The sequence below is a fragment of the Macaca thibetana genome, chromosome 16 (assembly GCF_024542745.1).
Source record: "Macaca thibetana thibetana isolate TM-01 chromosome 16, ASM2454274v1, whole genome shotgun sequence".
In the NCBI taxonomy this organism is placed as follows: domain Eukaryota; kingdom Metazoa; phylum Chordata; class Mammalia; order Primates; family Cercopithecidae; genus Macaca; species Macaca thibetana.
In genome coordinates this window covers 64907126-64927979 of record NC_065593.1, presented here as the reverse complement: position 1 = coordinate 64927979, position 20854 = coordinate 64907126, and the positions used below count along the sequence as shown (strand labels likewise).

General features: G+C 60.2%; 2 protein-coding genes across 3 annotated transcripts in view; both read right to left on the bottom strand.

The window, feature by feature from the left end:
* The window catches only part of NAT9 (N-acetyltransferase 9 (putative)), a 101885-nt gene that overhangs the window by 73498 nt on the left and 7533 nt on the right, over positions 1-20854 (bottom strand). The gene's annotated exons all lie outside the window — the stretch shown is intronic.
* On the bottom strand, positions 96-20003 carry GRIN2C (glutamate ionotropic receptor NMDA type subunit 2C). Of its 2 annotated transcripts, XM_050764170.1 has the most exons (13): positions 19890-20003; positions 13146-13559; positions 10153-10751; positions 9717-9831; positions 8612-8823; positions 8261-8426; positions 7835-7988; positions 5880-6005; positions 5370-5599; positions 4829-4989; positions 4138-4325; positions 2370-2602; positions 96-1647 (listed from the first exon to the last, which is right to left on the bottom strand). In XM_050764170.1, exons 2-13 carry the CDS (start codon positions 13542-13544, stop codon positions 502-504), a joined length of 3729 nt encoding a protein of 1242 aa, XP_050620127.1. In that variant the 5' UTR covers positions 13545-13559; positions 19890-20003; the 3' UTR covers positions 96-501. The 2 variants fall into 2 exon arrangements, with proteins under 2 accessions (XP_050620127.1, XP_050620128.1); XM_050764171.1 differs by lacking the exon at positions 96-1647 and having other exon boundaries at positions 2126-2602; positions 4138-4349.

Below are 20854 nucleotides of genomic sequence, written 5' to 3'. Positions count from 1 at the left end.
CCACCTGGGATACTCCCATGATGCCCCTGTTGTCTACGGCCTGTGCTGTGCCCCTTCCAGAATGCAGAATGAAGCAACCAGGACCAGTGTGTTGTAAAAGGTTGGTTTAATGTCCCAGTGCTCTGATGAGAAGAAACTCCAGCCAGGTAGAGCAAGGATCAGGATGACCCTGCCTCAACCACAAGTTCCAGTCTCCATGCCCACAGCAGCCATGACCAGTAACTGGCTAGCCCCAGGGCAGGGAGAGCCTCAGGGGTCTGACCCTCACAGCACACCCTCCTGGCAGAACTCTGCATGATAAGAGGACAGCAGAAGCCCAACCCTCACCACGATTTGAGGCTACTGAGGTCACTGATGACCATGGAAGATATCATCTGTCACTGGGGTCCCATGGCCAGGATTTCATGGTAGAAGCGAGAAAAGCCCAATCCTGCCTGCCGCTTAATCCTGACAGTGCCAGGCAGAGAATCCAGCTGGCTCGAAGCCCGAGTGGCTGATAACTCACACTTCTGACTCCAGACTGGAGATCCGCCTCCAGGTGCAGGGTCCCGGGAAGCCTTGCGTCCCACAGGCTACCCTGCTGACCTCGTCCAGTCCCCCACTGTCCCTGTAGCCTGTGCCCAGCCCCAGAGTTCTGCCCCTGTGCCCCAGAGGCCCCCAGGCCCCAGAGAGCCAGGAGCCCTGGCTGGCACAGGGTGGAAGGTGAGGACAGACAGCCCCCCAGCAAAACGGCAGGTGGGCGTGGGCGTGCAGGCAGACATGCTGTCTGTGCTGCCAGGTGGGGGCCCCTGCCTGCTCGCCCTCCTGGCAGGCCTCCCGGTAAGTCGGCAGGCACATCGACTGCGCCTGCGCCAAGCGCCTGCAGGCCGAGTGGCCGTCGGGGCGGGCGCAGGTGAGGCAGGTGCACCCAGCGGGCAGCGAGCTGGGCCGAGCGAAGGCCTCGGCCAGGGAGCTGGGCAGGGAAGCGTGGCGCGGGCGCGAGCCCCGGGCCCAAGCTGCGTGCAGCAGGGCCTCCCGCCGGGCCAGCTGCTCCAGCCCGAGCAGCGGCAGGTCCTCCGGCTCCGGGGGCTCGGGGAAGAGCGGGAGGAAGGGGCGGCCGGATCGGTCGGCTCGAGGAAAGGAGCTGTAGTGACAGCGCGCGGGCGACAGGGGCCGCTCTGGGAGCGCGCGCCGCTCGGAGGCCGAGAGGTGCCTCCCGCAGTGCCCGGCCCGCACCGGCCACCGCGCCTCCCAGGCTGGGCGGCGCGACACTCGGGAGACGTCGGGCAGGGGCGGCCCCGGCGTCGGGGGACGGCCCGGGGGCTGCGGAGCCCTGCGCACAAGCGCCGCGCGACCCCCGCCTGGCGGTCTCCAGCCCCTGGGGCTCGGCTCTGGGGCCGAGCCGGGGGTGGGCAGGCATGGGCTGGGGCCAGACCGCGGGGTCGGGCAGGGGGGCGGTGGGGGCGCACGGCGGCCGCCACCCCAGTTCTCGATGGTGCGAGTGGCGCGGTCCAGGGAGCTGCTCACGCCCGCCGTGGTCACCATGTCTCGAGCCGCCTGCAGCATCTTGAGCACGCTGGCCTGGGCCGAGCTGGCCGTGAGGTCCGGGCTGGGCTGCCGCGGTGGGCTGGCCAGGCTCTGCACCCCGCTGAAGCAGCTGTAGATGCCCTGGGCAGTAGGGAGACGACAGGCCGTGAGCAGCGCCCTGTGCTCAGGGACCCGCCACGATTGTCCCCGCCTGGTCCCAAGGCATCATCAGCCTTCTCTAAGTCTCAGGAAGCAGCTAACTGGGAAGCAGCTCCCATGTGCCAGGCACTGTGCTTTGCAGATGAATGAGTGGTCCGAGTGCCCAGGGTGACTCATTCTCCTAATCACTCTAGTTAGCACCTGGCACATGAAGGTTCCAACCTGGGCACACCTGTGGGGGGAGGGCTCTGCCCCTCTTCAACCCTGCCACCCTGGTGAGCCATGCCACCTCTCAGGACTTTGGGTTTGTTTTTTGTTTAGACACAGGGTCTCACTCTGCTGCCCAGGCCAGAGTGCAGTGGCGCCATCTCGGCTCACTGCAACCTCTGCCTCCTGGGCTCAAGTGATCCTCCCAACTCAGCCTCCTGAGTAGCTGGGACTGCAGGCGCGCACCACCACGCCCAGCTCATTCTTTTATTTTCTGTAGAGATGGGGTTTTGCCATGTTGCCCAGGCTGGTCTCGAACTTCTGGACTCAAGGGATCCACTGGCCTAAGCCTCTCAAAGTGTTGGGATTACAGGCATGAGCCACGAGCCCGGCCAGAACCTTGGTTTTACCTCTGGAAATGGGCCATGGCCAGCCTGGACTTATCTGGGTAGGTGCCCTTAAAGCTTTGGCTTGTGTGGGGAGGGATGGGCACCCACCCTGCTGAAAGCCAGCAGGAAGTCCAGCTGGGATGTGTTGGGCACCGAGTGGCGCAGCTTCCAGTAGACCAGGTGCTCCCAGGCGAAGACCAGCAGGGCCAGCCCCATGGCCACCAGCAGCATGTAGAAGACACCTGCCATGTTGTCGATGTCCAGCTTGCTGCTCATCACCTCGTTCTTCTCATTCTGGCAGATCCCCGAGAGCCACACTGTCTCCAGTTTCTGTGTCTCTCCTGGAGTTGAGCGGGGATACACATCTGGCTCAGGAAACCCCCCTATAAGCAACCCCCTTACAAAGCTCAACACAAGCCTGGAGTAAGAACGGATCTGGGGCCAGGGCGCCACCCACTTCTTCCTCAAGCAGACCACATGGAGATCTAGCCTGGCCGGGGCAGGGTGGTGGGGCGGGGAGTTGGAGGGTCAGTGAGCAAGGAAATAGGAAAGCAGGGTGCAGACTGGAGTGGGCAATGCTGGCCTTTGGGTCCTCCCCCTGTGCACCCCCAGTAAAGGCTTGTTGATTGGGTAAATGTTAACATTCATTCATTCACTCATCTTCATATACTTATTAACCATCTACATGCCACTCATGGAGCTGGGCACACAGAGACAAAAGGCCTAGGCTCCTAAGAGACACGCATTGTGATCGCTCTTATTATTATTATTATTATTGAGACAGTCATGCTCTGTCACCCAGGCTGGAGTGCAGTGGTGTGATCATGGCTCACTGCAGCCTGGATCTCCTAGTTCAAGTGATCCTTCCACCTCAGCCCCCTGAGTAGCTGGGACTACAGGCGCACCTCCACACCTGGCTAATTTTTGTATCTTTTGTAGAGAGAGGGTATCCCCATGTTGTCCAGGCTGATCCCGATCTCCTAGACTTAAGCAGTCCTCACACCTTGGCCTCCCAAAGTGCTGGGATTACAGGTATGGGCCACCTCACCTGGCCACTCTCATTATTATATGGTTTGAAAAATCAGATTTTTTTTTTTTTTTTTTTTGAGACAGGGTCTCACTCTGTCGCCCAGGCTGGAGTACAGTGGCACAATCATGGCTCACTGCAGCCTCAAACTCCTGGACTGAAGGGATCCTCCTGCCTCAGCCTCCCAAGTAGCTGGGATTATAGGTATGTGCCTAATTTTTTTAAAATTTTATTTATAGAGACAGGATCTTGCTGTGTTGCCCAGGCTGATCTCAAACTCTTGACTTCAAGTGATCCTCCCACCTCAGCCTCCCAAAGTGCTGGGGTTATAGCCATGAGCCACCACACCCAGTCTAGACCATGTCTTATCTAACAAGAATGGAACTCCTCTAAACGCAAAGCTCTCTCTGGGTTTGGGGGCAGGCTGGGCTGGACCACTCACACATGTGGGACTAAGCAGATCCATAATCTCAAGATGGCCATGGAGATACTATACCAAGCAAAGGAGGTGCTCATCTGGGAGAGATCATGGGAGGGGGCTTAGGGAAGAAGAAAGGAGTTCAGCCACTCCACCCATCCCCACCCTCACCGTGAGGCCTGAGCCCCTTCCTGTCTTCCTGCCTTTGAGGGAGTCTCTAGCCCAGTTCCTGCTCCCTCCCTGCACACCTATCCCTTCCTCAAGTCTCTCTCCAGTTGCTCCTATACCTGCCCCCCTCAACTGCCCCAACCTCTCACCCCCCAGAGACCTCTCCCTGCCCACAGGCCTTGGGAACTTGAGTGGTGGTGGAAATGCTGACAACCTTGGGCTCCACAGCCCACCCTGGGCATCCCAGCAGTGGCAGTACCCACCGTCCCCCAGGAACTGCAAGAGTGCCAGGTCTATGGCCCGCTTCCAGTGGGAGTCCTTCTGCATGGCGATGCCGTAGCCAGTGGTGGCAAAGACCTTGCCAGACCCAATGGTGACCAGCTTGCAGCCCTCGTCCTTGCCTGCCATGTAGTTGAGGACAGCAGCATCATAGATGAAGGCATCCAGCTTCCTGGGGACAGGCTGAGCCTCAGAGCTAGGGACCATATGGGAGGGTAGGGGACACCGAAACTGGGGCGTGACAGGGGTCTAAACCACATGAGCTTGCTGGGCACCCCCGGGAGGGACCAATGGGCAGAGGCTTGTCTGGTTGTCTTGGGTCCTGGATGCAGTGAGGACCCCTCCCACCCTCCTCCGCAGAGTGGCCAGGGGACTCTCTGTTCCCAGAAGACACCACCCTTTCTGCCACCCCCTCCATGCTCCTAAGGCTCAGAGGATGTCCCAGCCACCACCTCAGGCCGAGGCTGAACTTCAGTCGGCACCACAGCTGTGTTCTGAGACACATGGTGGCCTTCCATTTTTGCCTCAAGCTCCACTCTGCCCCAAGACCTCCTCCCTCCACCCCCCAGGAGTCCTGCAGGGCAGCTCAGTCCCACTGTCCCTACATTGAGAGCTAAGGCTGGTCACTGGGGAGACACATGGATGGAGACAGCGGGTGCAGGGCTGGGGACGCACCCCATCTTGAGGCTGGTGAGCGCGTCCTCCACCGAGCGCTGGTTGAACTTGACCATGTGGGTGTGCATGTCACGGTAGTTACTGCGGATGTTCCGCTCTGTGCTGCCGTTGGGCACCGTGCCAAAGCGGAAAGGTGGGTACTGATCCTGAGGCCGCTGAAACTGCAGGTGGAGGGCAGCAGCCAGTCACAACCCTTCCTCCAGCCTTCCAGGCACCAAAGCCCCAAACCCACCCCAGAGCCCAGCCCCACAGTGTGGACTTGCATAGTCAGAGCAGAAGGTCTTAAAGGCTGTCCAGGCCACTCCTGTGTTTTCCAAATGGAGACTCTGAGGCCCAAGACAGGGAGAGACTTACCCAAGGCCTCTCAGTCGGTGACCCTGAGCCATCTCTTGCCCCAGCCCCCACCCCCTCCTCAGCAGGCCCTGAAGCTTCTTCCTGCCCCAGCTTCCAGCTCAAATTCCCCAGACTCTGACTGTCCTGGGTCTGCCCACTCACGGCCTGTCCCCACCCTCAGTGTCCCCCCACCCTGTGGCCCCACAACCTTCTTGTCACTGAGGCCCGACACAGTGTCGATGTATTGCTCCTGGATCATGAAGGCGGCCAGGTTGGCCGTGTAGCTGGCGAGGAAGATGACAGCAAAGAAGGCCCAGACCAGAACCATGATCTTGCTGGTGGTGCCCCGCGGGTTCTCGATCGGCACCGAGTTGTTGAAGACCAGCGCCCACAGCAGCCACACGGACTTGCCAATGGTGAAAGATGGGCCCCCGGACTCTGGGGGCAAGAGGGGGATGCTGGGGCTCCTCCTGCCCACCATGAAAGGGCTCAGGGCTCAGCCTGGCCTTGGGGGGCATCCGTCCCTGGCCATTCCCTCACCAGGTCAAGTGAGCTCGCCCGTGTGTGTGTGTGTGTGTGTGATCTGACTGGCCCCCAGCATGTGTCATCCAAAGGCAAGGGACTTCCCAAAGGTATTCTCTGGAGGACCCATTGCCCCTGAGCCCAACCCTCAGGGTGCCCAGGCCCGCCCCTCGTGCCAGGTCCAGGCGAGGCTTACTCTTGCCTCTAGTGAGGTTCTGGTTGTAGCTGACGGGGCTGAAGTACTCGAACATGAAGACGGTGATGGCCACCACGGTGAGGCACATGACAAACATCATCACCCACACCGCAGGGCTATATGGCTCTGGGGACAGAGGGAGGCAGTTCAGAGGCCTCGGCATGTTCCCTGTCCCTGCCCCCAGCCCGGAAGCACTGGGTGGAGACAGGTGGGGTCCACGTGGTCAAAGTAGGGGCCCACCAGCTCTGCGGACCCAGCCAAGGGGGCCCCTGACTCAAAGCAGCAGAGCCCCGGGGAGAGGCCCCCAAAAGAGGTCAGGATCTCCAGCATCCTTAGTCTCCCCCTGCCCCCCACTTCCCTGGGACAGGTACAAGTCACCCACCCCAAGAAACGTTCTTTTGACTTCACAACCCCTGCCTGTCCCCAAGCGGATGATCTGGTGGTTCCGCCTGGAATCAGGGCCCCTGAGGCCAAGTCTTACTCCTCATCCTACCAACATGGAAACCCATGCCCAGGGAACTGGAGAGACCCACCCCAGGCCCCGGACAAGACTGTTTCTATCTCCTAGAGTAAGAAATCACTACTGCTGGCTGGGCTTGGTGGCTCTCACCTGTAATCCCAGCACTTGGGGAGGACGAGGTGGGCAGATCACCTGAGATCAGGAGTTCAAGACCAGCCTGGCCAACATGGTGAAACCCCGTCTCTACTAAAAATACAAAAATTAGCCAGGCATGGTGACACACGCCTGTAGTCCCAGCTACTCAGGAGGCTGAGGCAGGAGAATCACTTGAACCCGGGAGGCGTCAGTTGCAGTGAGCTGAGATCGCACCACTGCACTCCAGCCTGGGCAACAGAGCGAGACTCAGTCTCAAAAAAAAAGAAAAGAAATCACTAGTGTTGGCCAGGTGCAGTGGCTCACACCTGTAATCCCAGCATTTTGGGAGGCTGAGGCAGGTGGACTGCTTGAGTCCAGGAGTTTGGAGACCAGCCTGGGCAACATAGTGAAAACCTGTCTCTATACAAAATACAAAAATTAGCCAGGTGTGGCGGCATGCACCTGTGGTCCCAGCTACTCAAGAGGCTGAGGTGGGAGGATCACTTGAGCCCAGGAAGTCCAGGCTGTAGTGAGCCGAGATGGCACCACTGCACTCCAGCCTGGGTGACAGAGGAAGACCCTATCTTAAAAAAAAAAAAAAAAAAAAAAGGAAAGAAGAAAGGAAGAGAAGGAAGGAGAGAGGGAGGGAGGGAGGAAGGGAAATCACTCCTGCCATGAGCCTTTGCTATGCTATGAAGTGGGTTTTGTTTTCTCTCTTCCGTGGCTGAGGAGCCTGCTCAGAGAGGTTCTGTGACTTGCCCAAGGCCGCACAGTAGGACAGGACAGAGCCGAGGTTTTCACTCCTGTTTGGCCAGCCTCAGCTCTTCCCCTGCCCCTTGCCTGTGCTCACAGCTCTCTGCCACCTCATACTGCATGTCCCACGTGACCTCTGACTGGGCACTGTGGGAAGGCAAGGATTATGGCTGTAGCCCCAGCACCCAGCATGGGACCTGGCTGCCCAACCAATGCTGGACTCCTCACCCAGGAAGCAACACACCTCTTCCCACACTACACTCACTCCTCGGCTCCCCGCGGGCCTCCCCCACTTGTTCCACGGTCCTGGCCCATGGCCCATCCTGAGGCCAGCCTGCCTGCCAAGTTTTCCTGTCACTCACAGGGGCACCATGACCCATCCCACACCCCCAACCCCACCCTCGCCTGGCAGCCATACCTAGAACCGAACACCGACCTCACTTCTCTTGTCTCCTTTCCACTCACCTCCAGCCAACCTCCAAGACCCAAGGCTGCTGTGCTTGGCCTCTGAGAGCCCACCCAACTCCCCATCTCCACCCAAGCTGTACACACCCTCCTTGTGGGCCCCTCTGGCCCCGAAGCCATCTCTGCCCACCCTGGGCCTCACCCAGGAAGGCCGAGGGGGAGACGGTGCCATTGCTGCGAGCCACCATCACACTGATGCCCGTCTCCACGAAGGGCACAGAGAAGTCTACGATCTCGGAGCGCTCCTCATTGATGGTGAGGGAGCCGATGGCCATGTCTGCCCGCTTGTAGTACACCTGGGGGCCAGACGCCACGGAGGTTTGGAAAAAGGGCTCCCGAGGGGTAGACACACTTCACAGGCACCTCCAGGCACCCCTTCTAACACCCACCGGCTGAATCAGTCGTTCCCTCTGGGGCCCTCAGAGCTCAGCTTTCAGTACTGACCATCCCAGGAGTCATCCCTGGTGACAGCCCATGCCCCCCTCTAGAGGGCATCTGAGAGCCGCATGGGGCCTGGGCAGCAGGCAGACAGGCGGGGCAGGTGAGGAGGGAGTGGGGTGGGGCCTACCTCCCCAATCATGCCGTTCCATACGCCGCGCACCCGCTTGCCATGCTTGCCGTTGGTCACAAGGTACAGGTCGTAGGAGAATTTGACCACCCTGGCCAGCTTCTTGAGGATGTCGATGCAGAATCCCTTACAACAGAGCTTGGTGTAGGGGGCCACGTCCCCGCTGCTGCAGTCATGCCACCATGAGACCACCGGGAGTTAGAGCACATCGTGGCCCAGCCCCTCCCCAGCCGCTCCTCCCAGCCTGGCACGTGGACCCCTGCCCCACACCCAAGCATGAGACATACACAACACCTGACCATCACACAGCAGCACCCAGCTCACACCAGCCTCCCAGGGCACTCCGCAGACCTGAAGGTGTGGTTGCTCTGCCGGCGGCAGGGCACGGTGTTGGGGACACAGCCTCCTGTGCCAGGGTCGGGGCTCTCCACGATGACAAAGGGCCTCTCTTCCAGTGTGGCCACCGTCAGGTGCCGACTGTCCACCACGGGCTGCAGAGAGGCACCGTAGCGAGGCCACACAGGGTACTTCATGTATAGGACGCCATGCTCCCAGCGCCCCACCTGTGGAGGGTGACAGTCTCAGCCTGGGGCCTCCAGCCCTACAGCCCCCGCCCTCTAGGTGGAGCCTGCCAGGGCCAAGAATCTCCCTCTCTCACCTGGGGACGCTGGGGTAGGTCAGAGTAGGGCTGCTCCTGGCAGCCTCCCCCAGCCTCGGGTCCCTGTGTTCTCCAATCCAGCTCCACACTGACCCACAGCGTCTTCCTAAAGCCCAGACCTGACCCTGTCTCACTCACTGTACTGGTCCCCCCTGACTTTGACAGAAAGTCCTTAGCTGAGCACTCAAGGCCCTTCATGCTCAGGTCCAGTGTCCCCCCATCACTCCTACCTCCTCAGTCTGCACACCCCCAAACACACCCCTGCATCACTTAAAAATGCCCCAAACCCTTCTGCCTCTCTGTCTCTTCCAGGCTAACACCTCTTCCTGGTGGGCTCCTACTCAAACCTCCACAGCCCAGCTCAAATATCCCATCTTCTGTGACCTCTTCCCCAGTTTCTTCCTTTGAAGGCAGAACTAATTCCTGTTCCTCATCTCCAATCCCACAATCTTTTGCACACGTCTACTCAAGCACTGATCTCTCCATATTGTTTACAAGCCTGTCTGGCCAGCATGGTCATGGGTTACTCCTGCAGGGGCAGGACCAGGAGATAGGAGCACTTGAAATGTTCTATAGTGGAGGGAAGCTGGGGTGTTATGGGAGCCCAGAGCAGGGCACCTCACCCACCCCGGGGCACCTGGAGGCTTCCCAATGGAGGAAATGTTTGTTTCAGCTGAGACCTGGAAGATGAGGGGTTGGATAAGGGACAGAGGGACTCTCTACTCAGCTGTGGGCACAAGAGGAGGCGGGGACAAAATGAGAGGACACTGAGGGCCCCTGGGCTCACCCCCTTCTCACCATCTCCCAGAGGCGGTGCCGGTTGAGGGCGATCACCACCATGGTGGGCTGGACCAGGTACCCACCAGGGCTGAAGGAGAAGTCTCGGCCCTCCCAGGTGACATTCAGTAGGTGCCTGCCAGAGGGGAGAGATGCCTGCAGCCCTGCCAAGGACCAGGCACCCCCTGCCTCTGCCTCACTGCCACCACCGACAGCAGGTGGCCTTGATTGTGTTTATTGTTCAAAGTGCTTCCCTATATTGGCCCCACGATCCTTGCCACACCCTGACACCTGCTGTTTTTTCAGATGAGGACACTAAGGCACAGACAGGTGGGGTAATGTGGCCCCAGGCACGCAGCTAGGGAGAGGTGTAGCTGGCCAGCCCAAGTTCACTGCCACCCAGGTCCCCCGAAGTGCTCCCCACCTCCCTACCCCTATGCCCCGGGCAGGTGCCCACCTGTAGAAGGCCTCCCGGGCAGGGCTGACGGGCCCAGGGTGAGCGCGGCAGTCCCCGGCTGGGGCTGGCAGGGTTCCGTGCTGGCGCCGGTAGCCGTGGGCGCCCAGGGCCAGAATGGCCACGCCGTCGCGGACCTTCTGGCGCAGGCTGAGGCGCCAGCTCTCAGTGACGACGCTGATAAGGCCCACAGGAAAGGTGGCAGGGGGCGCATCGGTGCTGCCCAGCGCCAGGTTGGGCACCAGCCACACGTGGCCGGGCCCCACCAGGCCGGCCTGCGCCGCCTCGGCGAAGAGTACCTCGGCCTCCTCGCTCGAGCAGTAGGCCACGAACACGGGCGCGTCGAGCTGGCGCAGCAGGCGCTGGGTGCGCGCGCGCGGCCCTCCCGGGCCCAGCTCTAGCGTGACCACGTCCAGCAGCCGCCAGCTCAGGTGACTGGCGTCGGCGACAGCGCGCACGCCCTCCAGGAAGAGCGCGTGGCCCGGGTGCAGGCTGGTGATGACCGCGAAGGCGCTCCAGTCGTACTCTTCCAGCACCTTGAACAACACCTGCAGCTGCTGCTCCAGGGACACGCCCAGCTGCAGGAAGGCGGAGCCCGGCTCCTGGGGGCGGGGCGGGGCCTGAGCCGGGGCGGGGCAGGCTGAGCCCCGCCTCGCGCCCCTTCCCCGACCTCGACCCCTCCATCCGCTCCCAGGCGCCCTTGCGCGGGTGGATGCTCCGCATTCCGGGAGTCCCCTGGCCTGCGCCTCCCTCGCGCCCCAACGTGGTTCCCCGCTGCCCATTAGCATGGTCATGCCCGGCCCCCAGCCCACCACGCTGGCCCGCAGACCCGCAGCATCAGCACCACCGGGGAGTTTGTCAGAAATGCAGATTCTCAGGTCGCACCCCACACCGACCGGATCGGAGTCGCTGGGTATGGCGCCTGGCATCTGTATTGTAACAAGCCCTTCAGTGGACCCTTGAGCCCGCTAGACTGAGAAGCGCTGCCCCAGACCAACTGAATCTGAATTCCAGAGGTGCAAAGCCAGGCGTCTGTATTTCCTAAGAGCACGATGAGGGTCGAGAGCCAGTGTCCTGAGATCTTACGCCGGGGACCCAAGAGGACTGGGAAACACCACCTGGTCGGAGCCCTGAGGGTGGGAATGCTCCTCTCCACCCCCTGCCACCACAAAAGCCCAAGGCACTGCCGGCTGGCACCGGGGCCAGCGCAGTCCCCTCCTAACTGGTCTCACTGCTGCCACTGTCCCAGTCTTTTAAAAAAGCAAATAAGGGAAAATTCAGAGGCCAAGCAATGCAGTTTCTTCAAAAAACAAATTGCAACGAAAAAAGAGGGAGAGACAGAGGAGGGGCCCAGAGGTTGAGAGAAACTTAGAAGCCACACCAACCAACCGGCACGTGTGGACCTGATTTGGCTCTTGATTCGAGCAAACAGGCTGCAAAATAAACATTTATGACAGTTATGAGACAATGGGGAAATTTGAACACTGCCTGGATAGTTGAAGGAATTTTTATTATTTTTTAGACATGATGATGTATGGTAGTTTTACTTTCTTAATCCCTTATCTGCCAGGGATACATACTGAAATATTTGTGGATGGAATAAGAGGATGCCTGGGCTTCGCTTCAAATTAACACAGAAGAAGGGAAAGGGGGTGGTGGTGAGGCTGGGGTGGATGACCAGGGCGAACAGGGGATATATAAGCCTTCCTTATACTTTTTAATGTATACTCAAAATTCTTCATATAAAAATTAATGAAACAGGCCGGGCGCGGTGGCTCAAGCCTGTAATCCCAGCACTTTGGGAGGCCGAGGCGGGTGGATCACGAGGTCAGGAGATCGAGACTATCCTGGCTAACATGGTGAAACCCCGTCTCTACTAAAAAAATACAAAAAACTAGCCGGGCGTGGTGGCAGGCGCCTGTATTCTCAGCTACTTGGGAGGCTGAGGCGGGAGAATGGCGTGAACCCGGGAGGCGGAGCTTGCAGTGAGCCGAGATCACGCCACTGCACTCCAGCCTGGGAGACACAGCGAGACTCCGTCTCAAAAAAAAAAAAAAGAAAAAATTAATGAAACAAAGGCAAATCAGATCAGTCTCTCCCCTCGACTCTCCTGTGCTCTTCCCTGAGTGGCTAGATCACCAGGGGCAGGTCTAGGAAGCTCACAGGGCTAAGGTGGGCACGGACCACGGCCACCGTCACAGCCCGCTTGCCCTGCCCTGGCTGCCCACTTGCTTAGGGAAAAGCCCAAATGTCTTCCCAGGTGGCCAGGCCCCCGCCTCCTTCTCCAGGCTTTTCCCTCTATTCCTCCAAAGCTCTGAGCTCCTTCCCCACCTTGAGAACTTCATCCCACCTGCTCCTCTGCCTGGGCCTCTCTCCCTCCCCACTGACTCGCCCTTAGGCCCTCAGCCTAGACATCATTTCTCCAGAGACCTTCCCTGGCCAACACCCTATGCATGAGCCATGCGTGAGCTGCCTCACAGCATCCTGTGTTTTTCCTTCAGAATGCTTGTCCCAGTTGTAACTGCGGATGGGTGTGTGTTTGGAACGTTCTCCCCCAGCCCTGCAAGGGCAGGGCCGTTTCTGCCTCCCGCAGGGCTCCAGGGTTCCCTGGAGTGCTCACCCTACAGGTGAACTACCACTGCCCGAAGGGCATGGCACCACCTCCATGCCCGGCCGGCCCTCTGGGTCTTCACCCTGACCTAGGAAGCTGAGGGCAGCAGACAGGAGGAGGGCTGGGGCCTGAGCCCCGCAGCCAGAGGTGGGCCTGCACCCTGCCTACCCCTCATCCAGACACAATGTGAGGGCAGCCCAGAATGTCTCTCGTCTAGAACATGGGCTGTCATTCCCATAGCCATCTCCCCATCACCCACGTCATGCCCTCAGCCCCCACCTCCCTGCCGGTCCCGTCTAATCCCAGCTTCCCAGAACCTAAGCACCGCCCGCCCCAGCCTGGTTCCAGGCCTGAGGCACGAGGGGACATGAGTTTGGACATGCACCTTGGGGGAGAGGACCACAGCGGAGCCTCCGCTGATGCTGAGGATGGGCACATGGGTCTGGGAGGAGATGAAGTCAAGGATCTGGGCCACCGCCTCGGTGCCCACGTTGTCCTCAAAGACAATGCCGTGGACGCGGGCAGCACCCAGGAGGCCGCAGATCTGGGTGAGGAGGCTGCTGGGGTTGGTGTTGTTGACCCCCACTGTGAGTGGCTGGATCTCCAGGGGCAGGTCCAGGAAGCTCTGGGGGGTGAGGCGGGCACGGACCTGGGCCTGGGGCGGCCCCGAGCTGCCAAACACCACGGCCACCGTCATGCCCTGCTCGCCCTGCCCCGGCCCCGGCCCCGCCCAGGCACCGAAGAGCGAGGTGAGCAACAGGGCCGGCCCCAGGGCCCCACCCATGTCCACCGGAGGGTCCTGCGGAGAGACCAGGACAAGCACAGGTAGGGAAACAGAGGTTTGGAGAGAGGTAGATGGACAGACAGGAGGGACAGAGGGGCACACATACAGAAGATGAAAGAGAAGAAGGGAAAACCTCCCTCCCCGAAGAGAGGCGGAGAGAGAGGGAGACAGACAGACACAGACAAAGAGAAAGAGACAGAGGTTAGTTGAGCATCCTAAGGTCATCCCGGAAGAGCAAGGGCCAGGGAAGAAGAGGAGCCACAACCAGGACCCAGCCCTCCAGTCTACCGATGAACTGCACACTTGGCTGGAAAGGCAAGGCCTTCCGAAACACAGCCACCGGGCTCTGCCCTAGGAAGTTATACTGAAAATGCTAGTCTGGGGTTCAAGTGCATGGATTTGAGTCAGAGAGATCTGAGTTCATGTCCCAGTTCTGCCACTAACTGGCTGTGTGATCTTAGGGAAGTCACTTAGCCTCTCTGAGCCATGTTTTCTTGCCTGAAATCATCACAGCAGTGTGGGACTTAGATGAGCTAACAGGCTATTTGCTGGGATTAGTGACCTTATCCTGCAGGTGACAGGCCCCCAGCCAGGTGAAGGAAGACAGCTCTTGCATCACCCCCAACCCCCCGCCCCGCTGCCAGTCCTCTCTGTAGTCTAAACGGGATCTTCCATCTGTCTCTCATCAGGGCCTGTGCTACTGGTCCAGCGTGCCCTGCTTGCCATGGGGCCAGCCCCAAGGGCCCTGCTCTGCATGGCTCTGCCTGGCACAGAGCCCCCTCCTCCTCAGCACTGGACGTCACTACAGCCCTTCCTTCTGTGGCCTCAGCTAGCAGCAGCTCTTACGCAGCAGGGTGCAACAGCGCTCACTTGTTCAGAGCTCAGGGGTACCCGAAACCCCAAGCTGGTGAGCTGGGGTTTGGTCTCGTTTCACATGAGCTGGTGGGCTGGCCTCTCAGGCCATCACTGGCGTGCAGGATCTTTTTAACCCGATCCAGGGCCCTGACATGTATCCTTGCTAAATGTCATTATTTTGGATTGGGATCAAGAGCCACAGCAGTGAGGGTAACGCAAAGCCTGAGTGGAGTGGTGCCCACGGATGTCGCTCTCCCTCCCAGCTGGCCATCGGCCACGGCACTGCCACCTCTTCCATCTTCATCACATCCCCAGCAAAACTTCTGAGCAGGGGAGAGCTAAAGGGTGGACAGGATGAGCCTGCCACTCTAGCCCTCCCGCCTCCCCCAGGATCTGCACATTTCTGCTACAGAAATGCTCACGAAAATCAAGAAGTTGCCAGAAACCGCGCCTCGGAAAGGCAGATGCCCTTCAGGGCTGGGGCCCGAGGCAATGGCTGGGCAGGCTCCAGCTTTCTCACAGGGCCTTCCTTTTGCCTGCCGCCAAATTTCTCTCTCTTTTTTTAATCCAAAGCCTAATGTCTTACAGACATATGGGCCTTCTTGGGTCTCTAGTCCTCTAAGGAATCCAGAGAGCGGGGAAGTGCAAGAGGCTACCGGGAACATTCAGGAAAGTTCCTCTTCTCCCCAGGGTGGCACTGAAAGGATCCCTCCAGGGGAACCCACTAGACTGACTTTAGTGCAGAAACATAAATTGGCCATGTGTGCTGAACCCCTTCCCTGCGGTCGGCACTGGATGGTCGAATGTCCCTGTGGGTGAGACATGGTCCCTCCGCTCCAGGAACTTAGAGTCAAATCTGCAGAATGAGCATGCTGCTGTTAGCACCTCCAACCTCATCTTTTTCTAAATGTATTTCTCTTTCCACCCTTCCCTCCCTACTTCCCTCAAACTCCCCAGCCTCCCCCTCAAGACCTTCTCTTAGCTAAGGATCTAGAGCTCATTCACAGGAAGGTATAAGGGACTGATAATAGCTGAAAGGGTTCTCATTCCCAAGAGAGAGGTAGTTGAGCCTTAAGCTAAAGTGCCAGGTGGTAGAATTTCAGGCTAACAAGACAGGAGTTTTAGCAAGGAAGGGAATATTGTTCTCATGTTGGTGCCCTTGAAGTCTTCCCATGTGTATGGTTCCCTAGTACAGTGACACAGAAGTGACAGAATTGACAGCCCAGAGACATGTTTGAGTCTGGCATGGGATCGATCAGTGCCACGCCATGCCTCAGCTACCACCACCAATCAGGGATGTCAAATCTCGAGCACAAAGCTCACTGATATGCTTGTCGCTCCCCTTGTAAGGCCTCTGTCTGCCCACCTCTGCCCACACCTCCAGGTCCTAGAGGTTCCTTGCCCTCTGGGAAGCCCCAAACCTCCTACCACCACTGCCTCCCAGTGATAAGCTCTAGATCTGTGCTGCCCAGTATAGGAGCCACCAGTCATACATGACTATTGGGTACCGGAAACATCTCTCACCCAAACGGAGGTTGCTACCAGTATAAAATTTCATCCCACACTGCACACTGAAGACAATAGGGAAAAAGAATGTCAAAATCTCATAAACATTTGTATCTTAATTACATGTTGAAATAATAACATTTGGGGTATGTTTAGTCAAGGAAAATATACTATTAAAATTCATGTCACCTGTTTCTTTCTATTTGTTGTAATGTGGTTACTAGAAAACTTTAAATTGTACTTGTGGCTCCCATTTTATGTATTTATTTATTTTACTTCTCTGGACAGTGTTACCCTGGATGAAGGGCCCAGGCTCCTCAACTGCAAAGGGGCAGAATAAGCAGTCTGCCATGAGTGTCTCCAACCTCCTTCTTCTAAATGTATCTCTCTTTCCACCAATAGCCTGCCCTCCCTACTCCCCTCAAACTTCCGGCCTCCCCAGTCAAGACCTTTTCTTTTTTTTTTTTTTTTTTTTTTTTTTGAGACGGAGTCTCGCTCTGTCACCCAGGCTGGAGTGCAGTGGCCGGATCTCAGCTCACTGCAAGCTCCGCCTCCCGGGTTCACGCCATTCTCCTGCCTCAGCCTCCCGAGTAGCTGGGACTACAGGTGCCTGCCACCTCGCCCGGCTAAGTTTTTGTATTTTTAGTAGAGACGGGGTTTCACTGTGTTACCCAGGATGGTCTCGATCTCCTGACCTCGTGATCCGCCCGTCTCGGCCTCCCAAAGTGCTGGGATTACAGGCTTGAGCCACCGCGCCCGGCCGACCTTTTCTTAACCAAGGACCTAAAGCTCATTCACGCGCAGGAATAGGGTCTGATAACAGCTGAAATGTTCTCATTCCCACTCTTTCTAATAGGAAGGCATCCTCCTGGGCTGGGGACACCAGAGACTCTCTCCAAAGGGGTGTCCTCCCGGGCTGGGGGGTGGGGGAGTTGAGGCAGGTTGTACCTCTAACCAAGGGGCCTAAAATGGGGGAGGGATCCCAGAATACCTCGAGAGAGAGGGGCCAAAACTAGGTAAGTCCCTGGGCTCCAAATAGCAAGGGGCAGACTCAAGGAGCTTCTGACGTCTGTCTTATTACCCTGTCTAACCCCGCCGCCCTACAGAGGTAGGAGGGACAAACCCCGCTCTGGCCCACCACAATCTCCTCCCTTGCCTCCCCCTCCCCACCTCCCATCTACCCACCCCCACCAGCCCCACTGCACTGCTGAAGCCTCCCTCCAGCCACTGCTCCCTCCTCACACAGGACAGCTACTCCCTGGTGCCCACAAATGAAGTCCGGACAGCTTGGTCCCATAGACAGAGCCCTCTGCACCCTGACCACAACCAACCATCCTCCCATCCCTGGAGCCCACAGCTCTGCCAGTCTGCTGGCCAAACAGCCCCATTCTGCCCTCGTCTCCAGGCCTTGTTCCAGCATCCCCCAGGCTGGAACGTCCTCATCCCAACAGAAGTCTACTCTCCTTCAGGGCCCAGCTGAAATCCCTCTCCCACAGGCACCTGCCTTGATGCTTCAGGCTCCAGGTGCAGGGTCTGCGGCGAGGCTGAGGCAGCTGCCCTTCTTCCCTTTCCCCTGGCTTCCCCTCCTGGGTGGGGAGCTCTGTGCAGTAGTCCCCTCCACCCCTCCATTCTGTCCTGCGGCAGGTGTGTGTGTGTGTGCACTCATGAACACCCTGCCCCACACTGGACTGCCAGCTCCTTGAGGGCAGACACATTGTCTCAGAGACCTCTGCCCACCCACCCACTCAGGGTCTCACCCCTTCCACAAACAGCCCTTAAACTAATGTTTGACAAACACAGAGATCCCCAAAGAGCCCCAGAGAGGATGGCAGTGGTCAATCCTTCAGGACACAGCAGCATCTGGAAGGGTCTGAGCACCTTCCCAGGCTGGGGGCCTTCTTCCTGGGTCCCCACAGCTCAGCCAGATCCCCTGGCACAGACCTGCACGCACATGCACACTCCCGCACTCACACCGGCTCACATCGGAGATACCGATGGCTCCCCCTCTCCCAGGCTAGGAAACTTGGTCGCTGGAGTCCTCCCCACCCACCAGCAGAACCCCAGACCCCTGCCCTTCCGGTGAGCCGCCCTTCCTTTGCCGTCGGGTTTCCCTCTCTCCCTTTTGCCCAGCCAAAACCCGAACTGAGGCGCCAGGGGAGAGGACCGCCGTTCTAGCATGCCCCACTGCTGGGGGCACGGAGTTCTCGCTCCTCCAAGGCTACCGCCCCCAGTCTCTGCTGACCAAGCCCGGACTCCCCCCGGCCCCCGGGACGCCCCGCCCCCTCCCCTCCGCAGGAATCTCTTACACTCGGGCTGTGAAGTTCGGGGTATTTTTAGGCCGGCGATAAATAATTCATAGGGAACGTGGCATCAGGCTCCCCCCGCGGGAGAAGGGGGCGCAAGCAGCGAGAGCCACCGTCACCCGCGGCTCAAGGACACTCGCGATGCGGCGGCGGCGGCGGCGGCTCCGGGCGGGGACCCGCGCCACGCCTCCTGGCGGCGGAGCTGGGCACCACGCACCCGGCGCCCCCCGCCCCGCGCTGTCCCCGCCGGCGTCCGCGGCTCCTGCGCCCCCACCCCCACTCCCCCAAGCTGGGTCATGATCCTGAGCCCCGCAGTGGGGGGACCAAGCCAGTCTGGCAGGCGGCCCTGGTACCAGCCCAGGCCTGCCCCGGGGCCCTGGGCGAACCCAGGTGTCCCGGACCTGCCTACCTGCCTCTTGCACGCTCTTATTCTTCGGGAGTTTAGAAACAGGCTCAAAGTCACTAGCCCCGCCAAGACCTGGACGGGCTCCGAAATACAGCCAGCGGAATGGTACCCTCCCCAAATAAGTTTCTTTCCTCGATTTTCCTGTGGCCTGGGGTCAGGGACTGAACTAAGATGACGCCACCATCCGAGGGCTGGGGGACCGAGCCAGAAGTCCCCTTGGACGACCAGGGCTGGGAAACCGAGTGGACGAATAGGGTGGGCATCGGGGCCTGGCGGGAATTTCTGTCTTGCTCACCCAGCAGCTCCTTGCAGGGTCGCGGGACGCACCTGGAGGTTCAGGTTGCCTGGTGCCTTTGCTCCGTGTGTCCCCGCCTTGCCCGCCTAGGCAGGAAACAGGAGGCTCGAGGCTTCCCCTCCCCGCCGTCGGGGATCCTGGGTGAAGCCCCCAGAGACTGGCGCAGGCGGCTGGTGCGCAGCCAGGGCCCAGCGCCAGGTCACGCTCGCCCAGCGCCCTCTCTGCCTACCCTTCCCTTCGCGCGCTGGAAGCCCGGAAGCCGGGCACGGGCCAGCATCTGCAAGATGCCACTACTCTGGAAGCCCACTCCGATTCTCCCAGGTCGCAGGAGGGAGAGACCTAGGCTGGGGCAGAGGAGATGGGGCAGAGCTGGAGGGGAAGAATCGGGACCCACGGCGGAGGAAGGGGTCTGGGCGCCGAGGCAAGTGTGCAGCAGGTGCCCAGCAGACCTAGGGAAACCGGGGCACTGGGCTGGGGAGCCGCACAGCCCCCTTTCGCCTTCTCGATTCCTTTCCAACCCCTCGCTCTGGTCGATGCCAGCCCTGGCCCCAGCTCCCTGACCTGTTCCCCGCCCTCCGCCCCGGTGGCTTCCAGCAGCAACAGTTGGGGTTCGCGGCAGCCCAGACTCCCCCGCTCCCGCCGTGCCGCCGCGCCAAGCGAAGGAGGAGGGGGGCTCGGCGACCCCGGGGACGAACGTCTTAGGCGCTGCACCCGCGTCCTTCTCTCACGTCCGCCGCGCGCCTGTCTCCTCGGCCTCTTCTTCACCTCCTCTCCGGCCGCCCGGGTCCAAACCCAAGGCCGGGTTCTCGAGGGTCCGGGTCCTCCAGCCGCCCCCTCCTCGCGACCCGAGAGTCCTGCGCGGGCCCAGCTCCCCCCGGGTGTCCCGCCTCTGTCTCCGCCGTCCTTGCTCGCGCGCCGCGGGAACCCAGCCCCAAGTTGGCGGCGAAGTTGGCGCCCCCCGCCCGCCGCCTGCCACTCACCAAGAGGAAGGGGCGCTGCGTCCGCGCCGAGAGCCCACGCCGGCCGCCTCCCTGGCGGTGTCTGTCCCAGAGCCTCGGCCCCGGAGGGCTGGCGCGCTCAGTCTCAGCTCCGCGGGCGCCGGAGCCAGGGCGCGGCGGGGCGGGGGAGGGTGGCGCGGCCTGGCCGGCTGGCCCCGACCCGCCCCCGCGCCCCGCGACCCTCCCGAGGCTCACACGGCGCCCGGCTCCATCCCGGGCTGGTCTGCGCGCCGAGCCTCCTGCTCCCAGGGCTCGCAGCCGACTGTGCAGGAGCTTTCACCGCCGCCCGCGAGGGCCCGCCCCGCCGGGGCCCGTCGCCTCCGCCCCGGCTCGGCCCGGCCAGCCGCCCCTCGATGCCCCTCCCGCCGCAGGCCCGGGTCCCTCTCTCCTCTCCGGGACCGCGTCCCCAGACTCGACACTCGGGGCAAGTGCACCTCGGAGGAAACGCCAGCCTGCCTGGAACCTGGGTTTGAGCCCGCAGCTCACAAGTGTGTGACCTTGGGCTAATTTCGAGGACCCCTCAGTTTATAAAGCGAGGCAGCATCTTGGGGGCTGCCATGAAAGGGAGTGACCACTCTCCGGACACTGCAAACCCCTAGGGAGATTGAGGCACTATTTTTAAAGGCCAGTGGGTCTGACTGGAAACAGAGGCAGGAACGTTTTGGGAGCCAAAGAATGGGCCCCGGGCTAGACTCGCCTGGGGCACCCAGAGGTACAGGGGACAAGCTGCTGCTCAGTCCCCCTGCTCCCATTTCTTCTCTTCTGTTTTGATTGTACTGAGGTCTCACCAGGGAGGGGGGGTCCCGGTCCCAGGCAGCCCTAGTGTGGACAGAAGACAGGCAACCCGCAGCCACAGCAGAGCCGAGCGGAGAAAGGAAAGGTGTCTATGCCAGGCCTGGCTGCCGAGCCCCACCAAGCCCCCGAAAGGCCCCGGAGCAGGGAGCCGT

What these genes read in the sequence shown, in the direction of transcription:
- GRIN2C (XM_050764170.1), bottom strand. Translation starts at nt 13,544, where the DNA reads ATGGGTGGGGCCCTGGGGCCGGCCCTGTTGCTCACCTCGCTCTTCGGT. An exon ending in GGAACGGCATGATTGGGGAG is followed by an intron (nt 7,989 to 8,260) that starts GTAGGCCCCACC and finishes TCTGGCCCCCAG; the next exon opens with GTGTACTACAAGCGGGCAGA. An exon ending in CTTGCAGTTCCTGGGGGACG is followed by an intron (nt 2,603 to 4,137) that starts GTGGGTACTGCC and finishes GCTCAACTCCAG; the next exon opens with GAGAGACACAGAAACTGGAG.